At 39.4% G+C, this 24014-nt stretch overlaps 1 protein-coding gene across 1 annotated transcript in view; it reads right to left on the reverse strand.

Annotated features, from left to right (window-relative positions):
* Window positions 1-24014, reverse strand: part of SWAP70 (switching B cell complex subunit SWAP70) — a 73299-nt gene that overhangs the window by 40394 nt on the left and 8891 nt on the right. Inside the window, exon 2 of the mRNA XM_043481135.1 lies at window positions 9423-9563. Within this exon, the coding sequence (XP_043337070.1) occupies window positions 9423-9563 (141 nt within the window). The remainder of the gene's footprint in view (window positions 1-9422; window positions 9564-24014) is intronic.

Consider the following 24014-nt stretch of genomic DNA (forward strand, 5'->3'; position numbering starts at 1 on the left):
AAAAAGTCCACCAAGAAAAGGCATGGTTATAAAGTACAAAACTATTATACAATCACTGAATACGACTTAGTACTTGGGTGACCTTGAGCAAGCATTTAACCCAAGGCCCATCTCCTCATCTTTAAAATGGTGGTAATGATGGTACTTAACCTACAGAGTTGACATAAAGACTTTATTAGAACACCTGTTTAAAACATTTAGTATCCGAAACACAATAGACTCTAAATAAATATTAGCATCTTTGTACTCAAGGTTTTTTAAAAAAAATTCAATGACATGGGACAGGCAATATTAATGTTAAGTGTTCAATATGATCCCTTGAAAAACAATATATAAAAACATTTTAAAAAATAAAGACTTGGGAGTTCCTTGGCAGTCCACACTTTTCACTGCTAAGCATGCATGTGCAATCTCTGGTTGGGGAACTGTGATCCCACAAGCCAGGCAGTGTGGCCACAAAAATAAAATAAAAATAAAAACTCAAAACAAACATATCAGAATGCTAACAGTGACTGCCTATGCATGTTAAAACTATGGATGATACATATTTTCTTAATAAGTTCTTTTTTTCTTAACTTCAACAATACCCTTTTATTACCTTTACAATAAAAAACAAATTTTAAAAACAGTATTTTATATTAATTATCAGTGAGATGCAAATCAAAACACAGTAAGCTATGTACTTCATATCCACTGGAATGGCTATAATAAAAACAAAATGCTGATGAGCATATGAAGAAATTGGACCACTCAGCCACTGCTGGCAGAAAGTAAAATGCATAGCTGCATTGGAAAACAACTTGACAGGTTCCTCAAAAAGTTAAACACAGAGTTGCCACATAACCCAAATTTCATTCCTAGGTATATAACCAAGAACTGAAAACATACCTCCACACAAAAATTGAACATGCATGCTCACTGCAGTAAATTCATGATAACCAGAAAGTGGGAAGAAAACAAAACATCCATCATCCAATGAGTGTGCCAACAAAATATGGTATATCCATGATGGAATATTTTTTGGACATGAAAAGAAATGAAGTACTGTTATGTGCTACAACATGGATGAACTTTGAAAACATGATGCTAAGTGAAAGAAGACAGACACAAAGGTCACATAGTTCCAGTCACATTGTATAAGTCCAGACAGAGGTAAACCCATAGAGGTCAAAGTAAATCCAGAGGTAAAAAGTAGGTTAGTGGTTGCCTACAGCTGAGGGGGAGGAGAGTAAGTGCTAATGGATATGGTTTTTACCACCAAATTGTACACTTTAAATATTCTTGTAAGGTATATGAATTATATCTCACTAAAGCTGCTATTTTAAAAAACAATACTTCTGGGAATCCCCTGGCTCTCCAGTGGTTAGGACTCTGTGCTTCTGTAGGAGGCACATGTCTGATCCCTAGTTGAGGAACTAAGATCCCACATGCCCCACACCGCAGGCATAAATAAATAAGGTTACTCTCCCTCTTGATTACTGTAATAAAGAACTGACACTTTAAACGAAACGTAAGATTTCTTTAGACTACATCAGTTTTAGATTTATATTGTTGGCCACGGTGTTCAATGACGTAACGTCATTCATACTTCTCAGCATGGAACCTCTTCAATTTCTCAGAAGTTTTTAGTCCTGCATAACTTTGCAAACATGATGAAAATGTAGAGTCCAACTTGGCCACTGTTCTAAATTAATACTATGTAACTTTCAAGCAACAATGAAAGAAAAAACAACACAGGCTAAACGATAATAAGAAAATCATATAAAAGCCTGGTTTGGGGAATTTAAGAGCAGCACCCCTTCCTATCAGGCTTCCCAGTGGTGCTAATGGTAAAGAACCCACCTGCCAATGCAGGGGACTTAAGAGAGGCAGGTTCCATCCCTGGGTCAGGAAGATCCCTGGAGTAGGGCATGGCAACCCACTCCAGTTATGTTTGCCTGGAGAATCCCATTAACAGGAGAGCCTGGCGGAATCAGTCCAAAGGGTTGCAAAGAGTCGGACACAACTGAAGCAACTCAGCACATACGCATGCACCCTTTCCTATTAAATGATACTTGTTAGGTATACATTTGACAACATTTTGAGTGCTGAAGTCATATTCACTCCACTAAGAGAAATTTGAAAACTCATTTTACGGTAGAACTATAACTAAGGGACAGCAAGCGTCTGGGAAGAAAGTATAACATCCAGCCTAAGAAAACAGAATGCAGACTGCTAGAGAGAAGAAACATTATATTGAACAAAAATGGTTCTCTTTGTGTATCTTTCTTTTGCATGTGTGTATGTGCATTCCCAAAACAAATTAAAACAAAAACAACAACAACAAAAGGATTACATTAGAAAGCAGTAAATCCCCCAATTAGGACTTGGCTTATTGACAAAGGATTATTGGTTTTTAGTCAAATAGCCCAAACCAACCTTTAATGTGTAGAATCAGGGAAAAGAACTGACTTGGATGATTTGGATGAAGAAGCCAACTAGGCTATTAAAGCTCATGAAAGGTTTAGGTTGCCTCATAACACACTGAGGCAGAACTTGATTTTTTTTTTAATTAATTAATTACAGTTGTGCTGGGTCTTTGTTGCTGACACAGGCTTTCTCTAGCTGCAGCAAGTGGGGGCTGCTCTTCATGGTGGTGCATGGGCTTCTCACTGCAGAGCGCAGGCTCAATGGTGAGCGGGCTTCACCAGTTGTGGGGCACAGGCTTAGCTGCCCCTCGGTATGTGGGATCTTCCCGGACCACAAATTGAACCCAAGTCCCCTGCACTGGCAGGCGGATTCTTATCCACTGTACTACCAGGAGAGTCTCGGAACCAGTTTCCAATGTAGTCTACTGGGGCTCAAAATTTAAAAAGTAACAATATACCACTTTCTTCAATTATTCATTGTCAGATAATCCAGGCACAGCGTTTTTTTGCCCTAAAAAGGTGGGGAGGAGCTCACAAAAATTCAAAAACTCTTCCTGGATGTTTATAGAATCCTATTCTTTACTTTAAAAAAAAAGGAATTTAACAAACAAGAAAAAAGTTAACAATCAGCAGAGGCAAAATATTCAATATATGAACACATAAGATCATCATCTGAAGTCTCAGGAAAGCTGAAAATAAATTATATCAATGTGAAGAACAACAAGAATTATTCCCTCTGAAGAAGCAAATATGGAAACCAAATGGAAAAATTGTTTTTTGCAAAGCAAGTTTGATTATAGTTTATCTCTTTGTCTCAATCCCTTCTGAGTAACTCTCTTAGGCAAAGGCAGAAAAACCTCTAGAATAACTGTGGGGGGCGGGGGCGGGCAGGGGAGAAATGACCAAACTGAACACTGAGGAACACCAGATACTGAAGAAGAAAAAAAATTACATTAAAACAGTTGAGAAAGAACCTAAGGGAACTAGACGCTGGATGAGAGTGTTTGAGATGATTAGAATGGTTTTTAAACCACTTTCCCCTGGCCCCTACTATATATCCAGTAACTGGAAAAGTATTAATTCTGTAAAGTAGTAATTAATCCCTCAATAGTACATACAGTTAAAAGTATTCTGGTCTAAAAAGTGAAATCACTTAGGTTCAAAACCTATCTACCCCTTATTAGCTATGTTCTCTATTTCCTCCTGAGTTAGTTAAATGGGGATAAGAATTCCAGTTATGCATCACAGGATTAGCGCGAGGATCAAATCGGACTGTATGTGTGTGTATGTATAAATGCACATATTGCAAATGTTTACTCATCATTTCATATATTCATTAAATAACTGATGACAATCTCTAAGTTTTCTGTTAATACTCTTCAGTCACTACTGGCATTTTTTTTTTCAACCAAGTTTCAAAACAAGGCACCAATCTGCTCAATTTAAACCCACACCATGGAAACCTTGGCTGCTTTATTTGGACTGAAAGCCTGGCAAAATTCCACTCCAGGTGGCTAAGCAATAATAAACAAGGGCTCACTGTTTCATCACATCCTCACTTGCTCTGTGAATAAGATTTTCCCCAAATTTACTGGCTAATTTTGGACTTCTTAAACACTGCTATAGTCGCTCAGTTCAGTTCAGTTCAGTCGCTCAGTCGTGTCTGACTCTGCAATCCCGTGGACGGCAGCACACCAACCTCCTTATCCATCACCAACTCCCAAAGCCTGCTCAAACTCATGCCCATCAAGTCAGTGATGCCATCCAATCATCTCATCCTCCGTTGTCCCCTTCTCCTCCCTTCAGTCTTTCCCACCATCAGCGTCCCTTCCAATCAGTCAGCTCTTTGCATCAGGTGGCCAAACTATTAAAGTTTCAGCTTCAGCATCCATCCTTCCAATGAGTATTTGGGACTGATTTCCTTTATGATGGACTGGTTTGATCTCCGTGCTGTCCAAGGGACTCTCAAGAGTCTTCTCCAACAGTTCAAAAGCATCAATTGTTCCACACAGCTTTCTTTATGGTCCAACTCTCACATCCATACATGACTACAGGAAAAACCACAACTTTGACAATACAGACCTTTGTCAGTAATAAAATAATGTCTCTGCTTTTTAATATGTTGTCTAGGTTTGTCATATAGTTTCTCCCCCACTTACAAAACTTTTAAATACCTGAATACTAAAACAAAGAACATAATAAAACTTTAAAACTCAGGATGTTTCAAGAAAGTTACATCAAGGAGAACAAAATGTGGTATCACGGTACAGCACCTCAAGATATTCAACCATGTCTCTCAATCCAGTCTTCCAGCCCACACAAATTCTAGCACTGAAAAACAGCAATTTCCAGGTTTCTGAGACTTTCCCAGTATGTTCCATATATTTTTTAATAACAGACGTAATTCTACTTTTTGTTTTTTTAATTTTTAAGCTCAAACACATGCACACAGCAGGCCATCAAACATTTGCCAAATATAAGATATATTTACTGTGTGAACGGTTTCTGGTTTTGATTTTGGTTTAAATAAACTGCAATTTGTTGGACATGGAAGCAACCTAGATGCCCATCAGCAGATGAATGGATAAGAAAGCTGTGGTACATATACACAATGGAATATTACTCAGCCATTAAAAAGAATACACTTGACTCAGTTCTAATGAGATGGATGAAACTGGAGCCCATTATACAGAGTGAAGTAAGCCAGAAAGATAAACACCAATACAGTATACTAACGCATATATACGGAATTTAGAAAGATGGTAACGATAACCCTATATGCAAGACAGAAAAAGAGACACAGATGTACAGAACAGACTTTTGGACTCTATGGGAGAAGGCGAGGGTGGGATGATCTGAAAGAACAGCATCGAAACATGTATACTATCAAGTGTGAAACAGATCACCAGTCCAGGTTGGATGCATGAGACAAGTGCTCGGGGCTGGTGCACTGGGAAGACCCAGAGGGATGGGATGGGGAGGGAGGTAGGAGGGGGGTTCAGGATGGGGAACACATGTAAATCCATGGCTGATTCATGTCAATGTATGGCAAAAACCACTACAATATTGTAAAGCAATTAGTCTCCAACTAATAAAAATAAATGAAAAAAAATCAAATAAATTAATTAATAAACTGCAATTTTTTTAAAAGTAAAAATACAATGAGGTTGTAGTATGTTTTAAACACATTTTTATATAAAGTAGGGAAGACAACAACTTTTTGTCTTATTTATTTAAAGTCCATGATGCCAGAGTGCTAACATATACTTTAGGGGAAAAAATTAGGGAACTAGGCATTGTTTGTCCTAGAGGCACAGAGAAAGGGTGTCCTTTGGGTTTGACGGTCCACTGCAGACTGTCTTGCTTCTAGTTCATACAGCCTGTACTTGATTAAAACAGGTATTGATAGGAAAGGGGGGGAATATACCTAGTTTGACCCCTTATGTGGGGTCTGGGCATGCTTCACATGCTAACCACTTGTCCTGCTATTGCTGTAATTCAGTTGCTAAGTCACGTCCGACTCTTTGCAACCCCATGGACAGCAGCACGCCAGGTTTCCCGGTCCTTCACTATCTCCTGGAGTGTGCTCAAATTCACGTCCACTGAGTCGGTGGTACTATCTAACCATCTCATCCTCTGCCGCCCTCTTCTCCTTTCACCTTCAATCCTTCCCAACATCAGGGTCCCTTCCCATGAGTTGGCTCTTCGCACCAGGTGGCCAAAGTTTTGGAGCTTCAGCATCAGCCCTTCCAGTGAATATTCAGGGTTGATTTCATTAAGGACTGGTTTGACCTCCTTGCTGTCCAAGGGATTCTCAAGAGTGTTCTCCAACACCACCATTCCAAAGCATCAATTCTTCAGCGCTCGGCCTTTACGATCCAACTCTCACATCCATACATGACTACTAGAGCTTTGACTATATGGACCTTTGTATGAAAAGTGATGTCTTTGCTTTTTAATATGCTGTCTAGGTTTGTCACAGCTTTTCTTCTAAGGAGCAAGCTTCTTTTAATTTCATGGCTACAGTCACCATCAGCAGTGATTTTAGAGCCCAAGAATGTAAAATATGTCACTGCTTCCACTTTTTCCTCATCTATTTGCCAGGAAGTGATGGGACCGGATGCCATGATCTTAGTTTTTTGAATGTTGAGTTTTAATCCAGCTTTTTCATTCTCCTCTTTCACCCTTATCAACAGGCTCTCCTGTCTTCAGTTCAGTTCAGTTCTTGTCTTAGGGGTTGTTAATGGAATATAAATGTTCTCACCACTACAGTTGTATTCAAAACCTCTTGACTTTTATTTAAATTAACACAGAAATATCAAATGGTAAACTCAGGATTTTGAAGCTGTTTTAACTAATCATGGCTAAGACAATCTAAGAGAAAGACAAATAATATGTTCTCAGTTTTATGTAGAATATTTAAAACAATGAACTTAAATAAGAGAATAGGATGGCAGTGGTCAGGGGCTGGAGGGAGGGGAGTGGAAATGGGGAGATGCTGATCAAAGTGTACAAACTTCTAGCTTTAAGATGAAAAATACCTGGGATATACTGCACAGCATTGTGACAATAACTAACAATAGTACTATTTAAAGTTGTTAAGAGACCAGATCTTAAAATTTATAGCCCCTCCACACACAAAAAGGTGACTCTGGGAGGCAATGTTAACACAAGTCACCTTATTGTAGCAATCATTTCACAATATATACATGTATCAAAGCATAATGCTGTACACCTCACAATACTATACACCTTAAATTTACATACGTTAGGTATCAGTAAGATCTCAATAAAGCTGGGGACATTTTTTCTAAATAAAAAGAATTTCTTCACAAACCAAAAAAAAGAAAAAACTTACTGACTTATAATACAACTATAAGCACAAATGAGCTACCTAATCAATGAACAGAAGGCAGCCCAAAAAAGCTTTAGAAAATAGTATAGCATCATACTATGAAGATTTGAAACATCACACATAAGTTTCTATATAATTTGTTTAAATCTTTTCTATCATGATATAATTCACATACCAAAAAATTCACTCTTAAAGTGTACATTTTAGTAGTATTCAGTATATTCACAAGGTTTTATAATCATCATCACTATCTAACTCTAGATCATTTTTATCACCCCAAAAAGAAACTCCAAACCCATCAGTAGTCACTCACCATTCCCACTTCCCTCCACCTTTGGCAACCACTAATCTATTTTGAATCTTTATGTGTTTGCCTATTTTGGACATTTCACATAAACTGGATCATACAATAGGTGGTTTTTGCAAGTTTAAGTCTTACATTTCATTTTGGTGTGGTTTTTCCCTCTGCAGTTTCTTTTCTAAGTAAAGCATGACCAAGGCAATGTTTTATATTTATATAAACATACACACACATATAAATAAAGAGCAAAAATTGTATTGTTGAGGCTTATATGGAATAATAGATATAGGTACAAAGAATACTACCTAAATTAACAGACTATAGTTTTGACAGTCTTTGCTGCAAAATTTCTAAAAAATAAAATGTGATTTTTAAAAAGAATGCTGACCAACATTTTGGCATTTTCCAAACCACTAACTTAAATTATTATTATACATTTTAGTTACTCTACTTTACTACTATAAAAAGACACTAAATTATAAAAAGAATTTATACATATAAATAGCTATAAAAAATTTTAAAAATCATAGGAAAAAATATGTCAGTAGTTATGGTATTTAGGTGATTGGAAAGTAGGCTTTTTTAATGTATTTTATTTTTAATTTAAAGGTATTATCACCAACACTTTTTTGAAAGACATTTTTAACATATACCCCCAAAATTCAGGCTATATATTATAAATAAACAAAAGTAGGGACTCCCAACCTTTCATGTGCATATATGATTACTTTTCACATCTAAACTAAATGTACATAATATGGAAAGATGACAGTAATATATTGCTTAGTTAAAAAAACAAACTGAACTATATGTAGCATGACCCTATTGGTACAGAAATAAAACACTACGTATTGTATAGGTGTGTGCTTGCATGCATATAAAAAGGTCAGCAAATAATTAAAAGTGGTTACTCCTGAAGACTCAGACTAAAAAGGGAAAGGAGAATTTACTTTTTATCTCATATATTTGTACTAATTGCCTATTTAATAACAAGCTAAGTTTTGTAATTTTTTAAGACTTTACTTAATTATTTTTTTTGGCTGCATCTTGCAGTATATTAGTTCCCTAACCAGGGACTAAACACAGGCCTCAGCAGTGAAAGCATGGAGTCCTAATCACTGGACTGGCAGGGAATTCCTACGTTTCCTAACTTTTAAATCACAAATGTTTTTAATTAAATGTGCCATTAATTATTTTCTTTAAAAAAAAATAAAAGCACATTAAATCTAACAATTTAATGTGTCAACTTTTAGTTATCCAAACCAATGGAGAACTCAAATGAGGCAGAAAATACCAAGAGATTATACTTGGCTTCCAAACACCTAACAGTTTATAGCATCCTTAGTCATAATGTATCAGAGGCAACACACACGTGGTACCCAGGAAAGTCCAGGATGAAAACTTCGCTGTGTATTATCTATAAAGTATAGATATTTTACCACATCATATCCATGCTTTAACAATTCTGGTACATGTGGAACCAGAATTTTAAAAAAAAAATCATATCATATCCAATCCATGCTTTAACAATTCTGGTACACGTGGAACCAGAATTTAAAAAAAAAAAAAAAAAAAAAAAAAGCTCCCAAAGAGAAGAGAAGACAGATACAGATGAACACAAAATACAGTTCTTAATTTCAAAAAAAGAGCCAGGGGTAAAAATAACGAACCAAGGTTTAGAAGACACTGGAGAAGAGAGAGAAAGAGGAAGCACTGTCAGTCTCTTCTTTCACTCTGATTTATCTCAAAATACTTCACAACTAAACTCCTTAGGGAACTCCCCAACAAGGGTGTGTGGGGCCCACCTGAAAAGTGTAACTTGAACACCGCTATAAGCAGGAAGAGGGTAGAATCATACCTTTTCCAAAATGAACTTGTTTAAATAAGGCATGTAGCCCTGGTTGGAGACAGGTCCCTCATCATCATCCCTGAAGTGCTCTTCAAGGGCAACCGGGTCATGTGGAACCTTCAGCACGGTGCACAGGTTATGGGACAGGACCTGTGAGGGAGGAAGAGAGCAGTTTAGAGGCGTCCACCAGGCAGCACGGCTGCCCCCTACCCTGGGGAGAGAAAGACAAAAAATAAACCCCCAGCTGCCAGGCTCCCCACTCGTTATCGACAGGGTCTCATTCCCTCTGAGCTTTGGTTCACTTCAAACCAGTCTCTCTTACTTGCCTACAATGAGCCAGGCTCCATGAACAATTTGTAACTATCACACCCCTTGTGTGTGTGTGAGTCGCTCAGTCGTGTCCGACTCTCTGCGACCCCATGAACTATACAGCCTGCCCGGCTTCTCTGTCCATGGAATTCTCCAGGCAAGAATACTGGAGTGGACTGCCATTCCCTTCTCCACGTACTCCTTGCAGGCTTTTATAAATTGGCCCACATTAGAAAGAAAAAGGGGGGAAAGAGCAAGAGAATGTGTTCAGAATTGAACACCTCCCCAAGCAGAGCAGTGTCAGTCAATTAAAGCTGTGAAAGAAAACAGAGGGTGCTGAAGAGCTGCGGCTGGGGGCTCTGGACAAGGTGGCCGCCCAGGCTGGCCACAACCGCTCTCCGCTTCACTTCTCTCTTTTGTTCAATATCAAGGGCCAAGTTAACATACAAATGTATCAAATACTGCTTAGTAATCTCTGTATGTCCAAACATCGCTATAACTCCATGATGCTAGGTTAAGTTTTCAAGATGAGTATAAAAAGCGTATAAATATGAAAAGAGAAAGAAATCAAGTGCCTGCTTTAAAAATATATAAACACTCAAAAAACTAAAATAAAATAAAAATATAAAATATAAAAACTCAATAGCAAAAATACCTCAGGAGTCACCAAAATGGCTGAAAATATTTTGTAGAAAATTTGCATTCTGGTCCTGCCATAATCTAAATGCATACTTTAACATTCAGGTAGTTGAGTTAGCAGTCTGGGCTGTTTGAGTACTAACTGTGTTTCATATTAAGTGAAAATGTAAAAATAAAACTTAAATTCCTTCCATTTCATTTGTGCACTCTAAACAGGTCAAATTAAACAGCTAAGGGTGTACTTCCTCTAACACAGAATCTTATTAGATGTTAAATCCCAGGTTAAAATCTTCTCTATTTTTCTCAGCCCTACCCATTCAATCGCTTAAGGAGCCACATTCACCTCAATGAATACTTCCAATTCTGTTAAGCAAGTCACTTTTTTCTGCATACATATATTTCAGTTAGGATTTTTTACAATTAAAAAAAATTAATCTATAAAAATAACATTTGCATATCCTCTTGCTACATTTGTTTTGTTTCTCAAAGCTTCATTTATGTGGAGATCCTTTTCTACATGCTCTGCCGGTTTTAAGGAAGTAAGTAAAGCGAAGAAGTACACAAATGCTTATAAATGAAGTAACGAAGACTTTACCAGCCCTACAAAGCAGGCTGTGTTTCTCAAGTAAACTATTTGCCAGTAGTACAGCACATGAAAAGGGCACGGTGGGGCCTTTACTGGATCTTGCACCACAGTCAGAAAATCCTAAATAGACACTTCCTTCCTTTATTTACCTTGTAACACCTATAGGGCAATTATCTGCCTCCAAAGAGGTTTTGTGAGGATCTACTTCAAGAATATAAAGTGCTTAAAAACTGCAACACACCGCGGAAATACAGAACAATAAAGAACACAGTCCTCTTATAAGGCCCAATAGTCATTCAGATTTTAAAATTATTTGGGACTTTACCCAAGTAAAAACTCCCAACCACAGGTTAACCTATAGTATATCCATAAAACATTAAGAACAATGAGGAACTCACTGTGTAGTGATATGAAAAGATCTCCCAAGTAACTTAAGTGAAAAAAAAAATGTACCTAAGACTGCATACAGTGTGCTTCTATGTAAAAGAAAAAGGAAGAAAAAATTTTCAAAACTTTCCAAGGATATATAAGAAACTAATAACAGTGGGGGGAGAACTAGTTTGATTGCAGAGCAAGACCAAAAGGTTTCTCACTGTATCTCCCTCTTTATTAAGTTCTGAAAAAAATTTTAACTATTCAAAAAATGTAATAGCTATTTTAAAAATTAAGCACATATACATACACACACATTTTTCTTAATGGCCAGCTTAAGCTCACACTAAATCTTGTAATGTTTATTTTTTTAATTTTTTAAAAAATGTATTTGGCTATGCTGAGTCTTAGTTGCAGCACTCAGGATCTTCAATCTTTATTGCAGCAAGTAGGATCTTTAGCTGCAGCATGCAGGATCTAGTTCCCTGACCAGAGATGGAACCTGGGCCCCCTGCGTTGGGAGTGTGGAGTCAGCCACTGGACCACCAGGGAAGTACCACACAGCTAAATCTACTTATCTTCTAACTCTACACTATATCTTCTACATTAACTTACCCCCTAAAAATTAGGTATAAAAGGGAGACATTCGACAGCAATGTGGAACTAATGGATAAATAAGGTATAAGGACAATAAATGAGCTCAGAAAGAATAGTGTGTGCTACAATGACTTCATATATTAAATGAAATGTAATCTAAGCCTTAAAATAAGGAGAGCTTTTGGGTAGGAAAGGGCTTCCCTGGTGGCTCAGACGATAAACAATCTGCCTGAAATGCAGGAGACCAGAGTTCGATCCCTAGATGGGGAAGATCCCCTTGAGAAGGAAATGCCAGCCCACTCCAGTATTCTTGCCTGGAGAATCCCATGGAGAGAGGAACCTGGCAGGCTACAGTTCACAGTATCACAAAGAATCGGACACAACTGATCGTGACTACCACTTTCACTGTCACTTTGGGTAGGAAAAGGGCAACTGGAAGGTTTTCCAGATAGAGAGATAATACAAGAAAAGTAACTGATTAATGCAAAATTCTCAGGGTACAAAAAGGAGACACCAATCCCTCCCACACCCATCCCTTTCTCTGCCTTTGGGTTTCACAGATCCTCCAACTAAAGTGCTGGTAGAGGCTCTAGATGCTATATTGTCATCCTTCCCATCTTATAGATAGATGGTGAGTACTGGCTCAAAGAGATTAAATTTGTTTTTCTTGACTAAGCTGACTTAGGAGAACTGAGACTAAGTCAGGTTTTGTCAACCCTGGTCCAACACTCTCCAGTAATAAGGAACATTATGTTTCCAGTTTTCTAAAATCAAAATCTTTGTGTAGGTGCTTTAGTTCAATCCAGTGATCTCACTGAAGATTTAGATTTAAACCCTAGACTCCAGCCTTGGGTAATTAAATAGCACTTTTAAAAAATACAGGGATAACTGAATTCTGGGATAACTTTCTTAAACACCTTATTTTAGTTAAGCAAACTGTGAGAGAGGCATCAGATTGTATTAAAGGACCCTGGAGGAGGAGACTTGAGTACCCACCACACTCATGTGGTCTGTTCCTGGTCAGTGGTTTGCCATTTACCCTTTTTAAATATTAGAATATTTTGCTGCTTACTTGCTTAGTCTCAGTACCCTCACTGCAAAATGAAGAGTTGGTGACTTGTTTCTAAAACTAATGTTTTCAAAAGTCCAATCCTTAACTGTCAACCAAAACTCATTTCATGAATTCAACAGAAAGAACTATAGTTTAGATCAGAAATTCAGCTCTTTTCATTGTTAGTAAGGTCTAGAACAGAAAAGTGTTCTTCAAACAAAGTAACAACAGTATCTCAAAGTTTTTAAGTAAAAGATATTAAAAAAAAAAAAAAGAGGAAGAGGATTCCTAAAGGCCAGAATATAAACTAGTAACAAGAAGTACAATCTCCATAAACTTACACAGCAGTTGATGCTGTTTCAGAGTAGACTCACATTATCCATTAGTTGCTTTTAGTCTTACCCCTGGAGAGTAGATAGTACTGCTGCTTTACAGATGAAGCTAATTCAGAGATGAGGAGCTGTCTCCCAAATCACATACTTTTTGATGCAGCGAAACTAGGACTAGAACCCAAACCTTATACTCTGGTGCCTTTTCCATGCCCTACCACTTTCCCTTTCCTCCTGGACAAACAGAGAGCCCTGGCCATACAAAAGTGACCTGCGTGCTGTGGCCATGCATGTCTGTTATTGCTAAGGTGAAGTGGTGGACCAGTGCCCACCAGGTCAGTTCTCCAGCACCCAGCAAGATGGCTATAGCTATTTAGTGGAGCAAAGTTAGATCCAATGGTAAAGAACCACATCCGCCTAGAAATCTGGGACCACTCTCTCTCTGGGAGCCCTTGTCTCCCAGCACCTGCCGTTGGGGAAAACTGTTCCAAGAGTTACCATCCTCCTCTCCCGATGAGAAAGCTGGAAAACAGATGAGGACCAAAGCCATCAGGAGGAAATAGGACTACATATTCTTGATTTGTAAAAGGACTGCCCCTGAATCACGCTAATCAGTGTTTGTAAGTTTCTTGAGAAAGTTGAATTTATCCTACTTCAAACGCCTGCTCCTCCAAAGGCCATTCTTTCAACGCCCACATAATTGCTAAGCAACTTTGCTCTCATTCCTTGATTCGAAGAATAAACTATTGTTACTACAATAAAAGGTCCATATCCATGCCAGACCCTCATCATTCCAGTTCCTTCATAGCTGTCTGCCAGTGCCTCTGCAGGGCCTCCGCCGACAAGAAATGACTAACTGCTCGTGTGGTTGGTTCCTGTTCAGTGGTTTGCCGTTTACCCTTTTTAAGTATTTTACTCCAACTATCGTGGAAAGAAATCAAGGATGATGAACGACTACACAGTGTTTTAACACACATCAGTGCCTAATGCTTGCCCTCCTCCCTCCCAAAGATGCAGAGATTACAAAGTTCTCTGAAAGGAGCCTCTCCCCCAGCCGACCCCCAGTCACACGCTGCTTCCCTTTACAGGATGTGCGTAATGGGCAAAATTCAACACTGAAAAAAAGAGGGGTGGAGATCCCAACGGGCTTATCTCAAGGGACACAATTACAGAACTAAAATTCATAATGGGTAATCTTTTTTTAAAGCGTGAAAATTCCTGTCTGATTAATAAAATTTCAAGCTAATGGCGAATTACCAGAAAACTCTTCCTAACAGAATGACCAATTTCCTACCCATGCCATGCCCTGCCTTAAGAGCATTGTCTTAATAGAAATCCCGCCCCTTACCACAAGGACTCATTTTCCCTTTCCTGACAATATCTTTTCGTCCTGCTTGCCACTGCTTAAGGCCTGCTTGCTTTCTCTTAAATTATCTTTATTATACTCAGCCTCAGAAATCTCAACATCATCTCTGACTCAAGTCCCTGAATGCAATCAATCACCATCTTCTACCACATTCATCTTCAAGGGCTGCCTACCTCACGTTCCCACCTTGTCTAAAAGTCATAAAAAAGCCTACAGAAGTAAAAACCAAGGAGGTTTATGTCCCTTGGCAAGCTAGTCTCCTTTACCTTTCAGCCTTATTTCTTCCTACCCTTCCGCACCAGCTGTACAAAAAAAGTCAAACAAGTTTACGCAGGACACCTTAGGGGCTTCCCCAGTGGCTCAGCAGTAAAGAACCCGCCTGCGGGGCTGGAGACTCAGGAGACACTCAGGTTCAACCGCTGCATCAGGAAGATCCCCTGGAGGAGGGCATGGCGACCCACTCCAGTATTCTTGCTGGGAAAATTCCATGGACAGAGGAGCCTGGCAGGTTATAGTCCATAGGGTCGCAAAAGAGTCGGACGCAACTGAAGCGACTGAGTACAGCACTTCAAGCAAGCCTTGTATCACCTCCCTGTCCCCCTCCAGGCCTCTGCTGCAACCGCCCATACACCTCCATTTCTACCTGTCATAAATGCCATCCCTTTCTAAAGCCTCCACCACCCAAAATCAAGATGGCCTTCCCCATTCTGCATTTCCCAAGCACTCTGTATTTATTTTACACTCCCGCACAAGATTTATTCTCTCCCATAAGACTAAATTTCTGAAAGGTCCATGTCTTACGCACCCTTGCATTCCCACAGTACCTAGCATGCTACTCAGAATGCAGAAGGCTTTCAATAAATGCTGAACAAATTCCTTCTAAAAATTCTCCTTTGACAGTAAAACCATAATAAGTTTAACAATGATAACAATCTTTCATTGATAAAAAGACTGAGACCTGAGACTTGTCTAAGCCACACACACTGTTGCAGGTCAGGAAGCAAGAGTTAGAACTGGACACAGAACAACAGACTGGCTCCAAATAGGGAAAGGAGTACGTCAAGGCTGTATATTGTCACCCTGTTTATTTAACTTATATGCAGAATACATCATGAGAAATGCTCGGCTGGGTGAAGCACAAGCTGGAATCAAGACTGCCAGGAGAAATATCAATAATCTCAGATATGCAGATGACACCACCCTTACGGCAGAAAGTGAAGAACTACAGAACCTCTTGATGAAAGTGAAAGAGGAGAATGAAAAAGTTGGCTCAAAACTCAGCATTCAGAAAACTAAGATCGTGGCATCTGGTCCCATCACTTCATGGCAAATAGATGGGGAAACAGTGGTAACAGTAACAGACTTTATTTTTTGGGGCTCCAAAATCACTGCAGATGGTGACTGCAACCATGAAATTAAAAGATGCTTGCTCCTTGGAAGAAAAGTTATGACCAACTTAGACAGCATATTAACAAGTAGAGACACTACTTTGGCAACAAAGGTCCATCTCGTCAAAGCTATGGTTTTTCTAGTAGCCATGTATGGATGTTAGAGTTGGACTATAAAGAAAGCTGAGAGCCGAAGAACTGATGCTTTTGAACTGTGGTGTTGGAAAAGACTCTTGAAAGTCCCTTGGGCTGCAAGGAGATCCAACGAGTCCATCCTAAATGAAATCAGTCCTGAATATTCATTGGAAGGACTGATGCTGAAGCTGAAACTCCAATATTTTGGCCATCTGATGTGAAGAGCTGACTCATTTGAAAAGACCCTGATGCTGGGAAAGATTGAAGGCAGGAGGAGAACGGGATGACAGAGGTTGGATGGCATCACCGACATATGGGCATGAGTCTGAGTAAACTCCGGGAGTTGGTGATGGACAGGGAGGCCTGGCATGCTGCTGTCCATGAGGTCGCAAAGAGTCGGACACAACTGAGCGACTGAACTGAACTGAACTGATGAGTAACAACTCGGAAGCAAGAACCCCTCTCTCCTAACTGCCTGTCCCACAATCAAGTCCTGTGCTAGAAACGTTCTCTGTTACCTAGTCACATCATTCAAGACTCGGTCACTCTTCATGAACTCCAGGAACCCTTCACTGCCCCCTCTGTCCACTGAACTCCTCTTTAGCACATATGTGAATTCTGCTTCATACACTAGCAATATCTCAAATACCTAACTGTGGCTCAGAGAGGGAGGAAACCCTGCCTAAAACTGTTCTTCCATATCCTTATAGTGACTAGCAGAGGGTTAAGGGAGGACTCAGTAAGAATATAACACTCACAGAGACATTAAGGCAGGAGAGCTAACTCAAAATCACCTGTTGCAATGCTGTCCACAGAACACAGGCCATTAAACTACATATAGCATGGATTTCCCAGGGGGCTCAGTGGCGAAGAATCCCCCTGCCAATGCAGGAGACACAGGTTCAATCCCTGGGTCAGGAAGAGCCCCTGAAGAAGGAAATGGCAACCTACTCCAGTACTTCTGCCTGGGAAATCCCACGGACAGAGAAGCCTGGTAGGCTACAGTGCACGGGGTTGCAAAGAGTCAGACATGACTCAGCAACTAAACAACAACAAACTACAGAATATGCCATTGGGCTACATTTTAAATAGACTATCTTTAAAAAGTTATTTTGGGTAGTTCACTAACTTGGCCCTCTTCAGAAATCAGAAAGAAAATACTGGTAAATCTGACCACATAAAAGTTCTTAAATTTCCCTTTAAAAAGAGACACCATGAACAAAAAAGGCTAATAGCTCCAATACTCAAATTACTCCTAGAAATTATTAAGTATGAAATGAACACCTAATTTTAAAAACAGACAACAACAAAAAAAAAAACAAAAAATAAAAAAAAAAAAAAAAAATAAATAAATAAAAAATAAAAAAAAAAAAAAACAGACAACAGACATGAATAGAAAATTCACAAAAGCAGCTAATGACTAATAAATATAGGAAAAGATGCTTTACTGCACTAGTAATCAACATAATGCACATTAAAAAAGCAACTACTAAAAAAAAATAAAATAAAATAAATAAAAAAGCAACTACTTTTTCACCTGAAATGCAACTCCTGGCATTTAAGCAGACATAGGAGAGTAAAAATTGCCAACATCCAATACCAGAGAAGGTATAGAGCAAGTTTTCTCCACCAGTACTGACCGTTTAGACCAGATAACTCTTTGTTGGGGAGCAGGGAGAAGTGTCCTATGCATTGTAGGAAGTTTCACAGCATCCCTGACTGAAACCACCAAAACATCTCAAGTATCTGTGAGCAGTAAAGCAGTTAAATAAAGCATGACTCATCAACACAGTAAAATAGCTCATAGCCATTATAAAGAATGATGGTGTCTGTGTCTATGTGCATTGACATGGAAACATGACCCTAACACACTGATTAAGAAAACAGGTTACAAAAGCATATGAAATAGGATCCTATTTACATAAAAGAATATATATGTATATGCACAGGTGTGCATGCATGTATATGCTTGTAGGCAGTAAGGGACATGGAGGGAGGCTAGGGAGGGCCAAAGAAATGTTAAAAGGATAACCACTGCAAAGTTAACTGCTTCTGCCTTTAGTGGTAGAATTCTGGGTGCTTTTATCTTTGTCTCTATACTTTAAGGTATTGTTTGAATATTCTATGTACTATCTTTAAAATGAGAAAAGGTGAAGCTTTTATATTTATGTAAAATTTAAACATATTTATGTAAAATTGTTAAATGAATTTTTTAAAATTCCAGCTAGAAAGCACCAATAAAATTATATGAAGAGATCACTGTATGACTATAAAGTTGATGAAATTAACTCACTTTAGTCATCCATAAAGAACTATGCTTTGCCATGCCTCTTGAAGAAGCCACTGTGGGCAACAGTCTCCCTATTTGAGCAGCCTCCTTAGATTCCAGCCTCCCACTGGATCACAGCATAAACAAATGTCTGTAAGAAGATAATTCATGTATAAGAAGTAAGCCTCTATCTATTTCTCCCACTACTCTGTAAGCTTCTTAAAGAGAGGGTCTATAGTGTATCTATCCTGCAATGCTAAAACCTAATGAAATGCCGAGAAGACAGTGTCTGATGCTTACAAATGTTTGCTAAATGAGTCCCATTTAAGAATTTTCTTTATTTGTATTTTTGGTTTGGTTTCATTTAGTTTGCTTCTCTATCACCTTAATCTAGATGTGGGTTTCTTTAATGTATCTCACTAAACTACCAGCATATTCTTTCCAGAAAGAATTTTTGTCTAATTGGAATCTCTAATTCAGATAATTTTTGAAGTTTAAAAAAAACTCTATACAATACCTCTATTAGTCACTAACACTCCCAGAATTAGCAGACATTACTCATCTGACCTGAGACCTAGTAAAGCAATCCAGTTTCTCAAAATTCCAGGAAAGATTTTTGAGGAAAGGACTCAAGAGAAATTAACAAGTGTATGAGAGAGAACTGTACAGTAGAAGAGAGAGGAACCAGGTAGTTTAATTTAGTATACTCTTCTCCAAAGGATCTGAAGCCATAGTGTACACCCAAGGTGATGACAAAGATCATAATCTGAGGGTTCACCTCTGCTGCCCCATCCTCTGACCACTCTGGCTCCTTGTTCCCTCTAGTCACTATAATATGGCTTCCCTCTATCCCTATCAGGGTCATGAAATTGCTTTCTCAAAAAGACTCTGTGGCAGACACAAGCTGCAGCACTCAAGAAAGGAACTGAGGCCTGGCTACAAGCAATAGCTGAGCTTAGCTGACCCACCAGCTACTAGTACCTCCAGGGTCCACCTCAGCCAAAGACTGAGCAAGGGAGGGACATCATTTCTCCCCAGTGTGGGCGTCCTCCAAGGGGCCATCGTTGCTCCAGAGCTCCTGGTTTTGTCAAGTCCACGTCCTAGACTGACAGCTCCTTTTCCCAATCCTGCTTCCTCTCTCTTTTTCTCCCCCACACATGTTTCTCCCCAATAACCCTTCCGCACTTCCAGCTCTGTCTCAACATCTGCTTCCTGGAGAACCCAACCTGGGACAGATATCTTCTAAACAATTCACTCTCCCAAGTTTCTGGCAGACTGGATCATCCTCTCCACTTAAGACTTTCTTGGTCCCATGACATACTAGCTCTACCTTTATGGGTTCACTTCCCTCACCCTATATTCTCCCATTCTGGACATTTTCCAAAGCCCAATTTTGAGCCCCTAGTTCTTAAAAAGTGCTTTAATTCTGACAACAACAAGTCACCTTAATGACTCCCAGATCCCTTTCTAGTCTTGACCTCTCAACTGAGCTCTGGTTTATATTACTAATATTAAAAATTTCCAGGCTAAATTTGTCTCAATCCAAAAAATCCAAAGGAGAGTTCATTATCTTTCTCCCCAGAAAAGGTTTCCCACCCTGATTCTGACTGTGGTACCACCATTCCCTTAACAACAAAATTATGGACTCTCCTCTTGCACTTTTGTATATAGTTTGTCCTATTTCTGGATCCAATTCAATCCCCTCCCCAGGGTCAATTCCTCTCCTCACCAACAGATCGTGCCTCTCTGTTGGTGAAAGACTAACCAGAGAAGGTGAGGCTGGGGGAACAAAGACTTCCTGCTCTCAGCAGCAGGTCCCATTCTCCCTTCTGAGGCCCTAACAGACACCACTCATCAGGATATGATGTGGTAAACGCATCAAGATGACGAAGTTCAATTAGAAGGCTAAGACTTGAAGGTCTTGTCTGCTATTCCACATTTCACAAATGGGCAAGATGAAGCCCGGGAAGAAGAAACCTCCCAGGGTCACACACAATTGAAACGCAGAGACCAGTCTCCTGACTCCCTAAACAGTGCTGTCTCTCTCCTGACACTTTTTCCTCTGTCTCCAAGGGATTTACTTTCCAAATCTTTCACCACGAGTGTGCTTACTGAGGAGCTTCACACATTCCTTAAGGTCAAAGACAACTGACTATCGCTTTAGAAGCACTCTCTGACCCAGTGCCTCCGATCCTCACCACAGCTAAGTAGCTCCCTTCCTCTCTGTTTCCCAGCACTGTGTGCCTTCTTTATCTCATTATATTCGCACTGTCAGTTTGCTGATACGTTCACTTGAACGTATGGAGCTTGAAGTCTCCATGAGAGCAGGGAGCGTGTCGGTTTTGATTCCCACAGCCACCACCCCAGTCTAGCACACATCAATCTTTACAGCAGTCCCTCACTTGGTCTCCGCATGTCCAGCCTCTCACCTCATATCATCACACCCACATCTTTAGAAGAATCTCAGAACTCTCTCTGTTGTATAGCTACCCTCCACATGTTAATAACTTCCCCTCTTTACAGGATCAGTTCAAAACTACTCATTCTAACACAGTCAACAAACACACATTAATCACTTATTCTGTACAAGAACAAAATCATCTAAAATGTAATCCTACCTCCCTTTAGATCCTGATTTTCCACCATGCCTCAAAACAAACACTCAAAGTATTTCCTTATCGCTCACAAGACTGCAAGTTTCAGCTCTTGCTCTCATGCACCGTGCCACCACCATAACCGCCATCTTCCTCTGACTGTACTGGACAAGATCTGCCCCACTCCCTCCAGAAGCAGCTGACAGCCTCTCTCTTCCATGAAATGTTTTCTGTCTACAACTGTGTACATCTTTTTCTCTATTTCTTTTAAACTTCTACAGCAGCTCCATCTGAAACAGAATGCAAACTACAAATGGAATTTAAAAGTTTTAATAGCTACATTTTTAAAATGTAAAAAAATGCAAAAGGTAAAAAAAAAAAGGTAAAATTAAATTTACTAATATATCCAAAATATTGTAACTACAACATGTAATCAATGTTTTTAAGTCTTTTAAAGAGATATCTTACATTACTGTACTAAGTCTCTGAAATCCAGTGTATATTTTATATTTCCAGCACTTCTCAAGTGGGACTAGCTGCTTTTTCAATGCTCAATAGCCAAATGTGGTAAATGGCTAATGTACTGGACATCATATTCCATAGTTCTCATTTCCCACACTTGTAGAACTGGCTTATATATTAACTTGTTGTAGTCATCTCATGTATGGTCTCCTTTACTAAGCCACACGCTTTTCAATGTAAGGGGCAATGTTGTATAATTTTCACTTCCCCAGAGTCCAAGCAAAGGTATAGATTAAAACCTTCAAATTTATATGCTGCTTGGTAGACTAGTTTTCTTCAACATCAGTGTGTGGTAAGAAATAGTTGGCTAGTAAATGTTCTGTTGTCACACATAAAGGCTGTGAGCTTCATCTATTCAAGCAAGTATGTTGTTTAAATGTCTTCTTATTCCCATTTAACAGATCCCAGGTGGCACAGTGGTAAAGAATCCATCTGCCAATGCAGGAGACTCAGGTTCGATCTCTGGGTCAGGACGATCCCTTGGAGTAGGAAATGGCAACCCACTCCAGTATTCCTGCCAGGAAAATTGCATGGACAGAGGAGCCTCGCAGGCTACAGTATACGGGGTCGCAAAGAGTTGGACAGAACTGAGCACGCATACACTTAAAATACAATGAGCAAAGCAAATTCCCCAAAATCATCCCAGTGAAGAACTTCAGAATTCCAACTAGTCTGACCTACTAACACCCCGGTGGTCCACTGCACACATTCATGAGTGCTCAGTCATGTCCGACTCTTTGCAATGCCATGGGCTGTAGCCCACCAGGCTCCTCTGTCCACGCAATTTTCCTGGCAGGAATACTGAAGTGGATTGCCATTTCGTACTCCAGGGGATATTCCCGACCCAAAGAGCGAACCCGAGTCTCCTGTATCTTCTGCACTGGCAGGCGGATTCTTTAGCACTGTGCCACTTGGGAAGCCGGTGTCCCATTATCTAACAGTGTCTTCTCAAATCATCACTGAAGGGAGTCACGAGAGTTAAGTCAGCTGCCCACCAGCTCCTGCTCTCACTCCAAGGAAACAGCACCTGGCCGAGACATCAAATATCTTATGAACTAAAAGAACTGATGGAGATGTGCAGCCTGGTAAGGCAGACAGTGCTCCATCCTCCCAGAGCTGCCTATCCAGTGAAATATAATACCCTCAACGTTGTCCACCTGGCAGAACAGCTTTCATCCTAACCATTGCACTTCTGGTTGGTACACCAGGCCCACGTAATAACACTCTCCTGGTAGTTGTAAAGCTAGTAATTCCTAAAGAAGCAAAAGGTAGAGAAGACAGAGAAGAACCTTGAGATGAAAAAATTAGTTTTTCCAATAGCGCAGAAATCTCTTCCTAAATGTAAGATCTCCTTACATAAAATCTGACTATATGCAGATTTACTCCCAAATACTTTTCCACAATTAAAACCCTAATCTCTGCAAACAGCAGTCCATGGGGTTGCAAAGAGCCAGATACAACTTAGCAACTAAAAACAGCAAAGGGCAGTTTCAAGTAGACACAGATTGGGGTTTCAAAAAAAAAGAAGGAATCTGAAGGTAGAATGAGAAGAAGTAAATAAAGCAGAGAGCAGAGCAGAAAAACAGATTTATGAAATGAAGCCTTGGGGAACATAAAGGAAACTGAGCCAAAGGCTCAGGACGGGAACTGGGACACACGTAAGAGGAACTGAGGAGGAAAGCTGGGAGTATCTGGATTCCAACGCACTAACAGTCATGGAGGGGACTACAGCAGCCCTCCTGTTGGGGGAAAAGGAGAGGGCAAACTGTGTAAGTGCGAAAAGGTCATTCAAAGCCTCTTCCGTCTCTAACTTCCAGTTACTACGTACCTGTGGGACTGCAGAAAGACCCCAAAGGAACTACAAAATGGGGACCAAGAAGGTTAAGAGTCACTGAGTCATAAGATTAGAAATGCGCTGGCTATTAAGATGGAAGGTCACACATAAAAAAATACCTAACAGATTGCATACTATCCTCGATAAAGCAAAAGTTTACATGTATTTCAATAAAACAAAAACTTCCAATCTTACTGAAAAGTTTCTAGCAATAATCTAGAATCCATTATTACCATTTTAAGATTTTGACATGTCTCTTACAAGCTCTTTATTTGGAAAGCTGTCTTTATTGTTTCATTTTGGTGAGATACAAAAAAAATATTTACAAAGACTTTCACAGGCTCACTCATGAGTCATGCCCTGGTCCTCTAAATGGGGATTTTTTTTTTTTTTTAATTAGATTTTTAGAACAGAAACAGCTTTAACCACAGGGGTTAACAGAAACATAACACTAAAGATTAGAGAGGGAATACTTACACATGCCAAATTCACAAGAATTAACCAAATCTTTTACATTGTGTTTCACACAATGAAAGCTCTTTACTGCAACTTGCTTCCTTTATATTTTCAACAGATTGCTGGCCTGGCTCAATTACTTCTGAAACTAGCA

This window comes from Cervus canadensis, chromosome 11 (genome assembly GCF_019320065.1).
Source record: "Cervus canadensis isolate Bull #8, Minnesota chromosome 11, ASM1932006v1, whole genome shotgun sequence".
Lineage (NCBI taxonomy): Eukaryota > Metazoa > Chordata > Mammalia > Artiodactyla > Cervidae > Cervus > Cervus canadensis.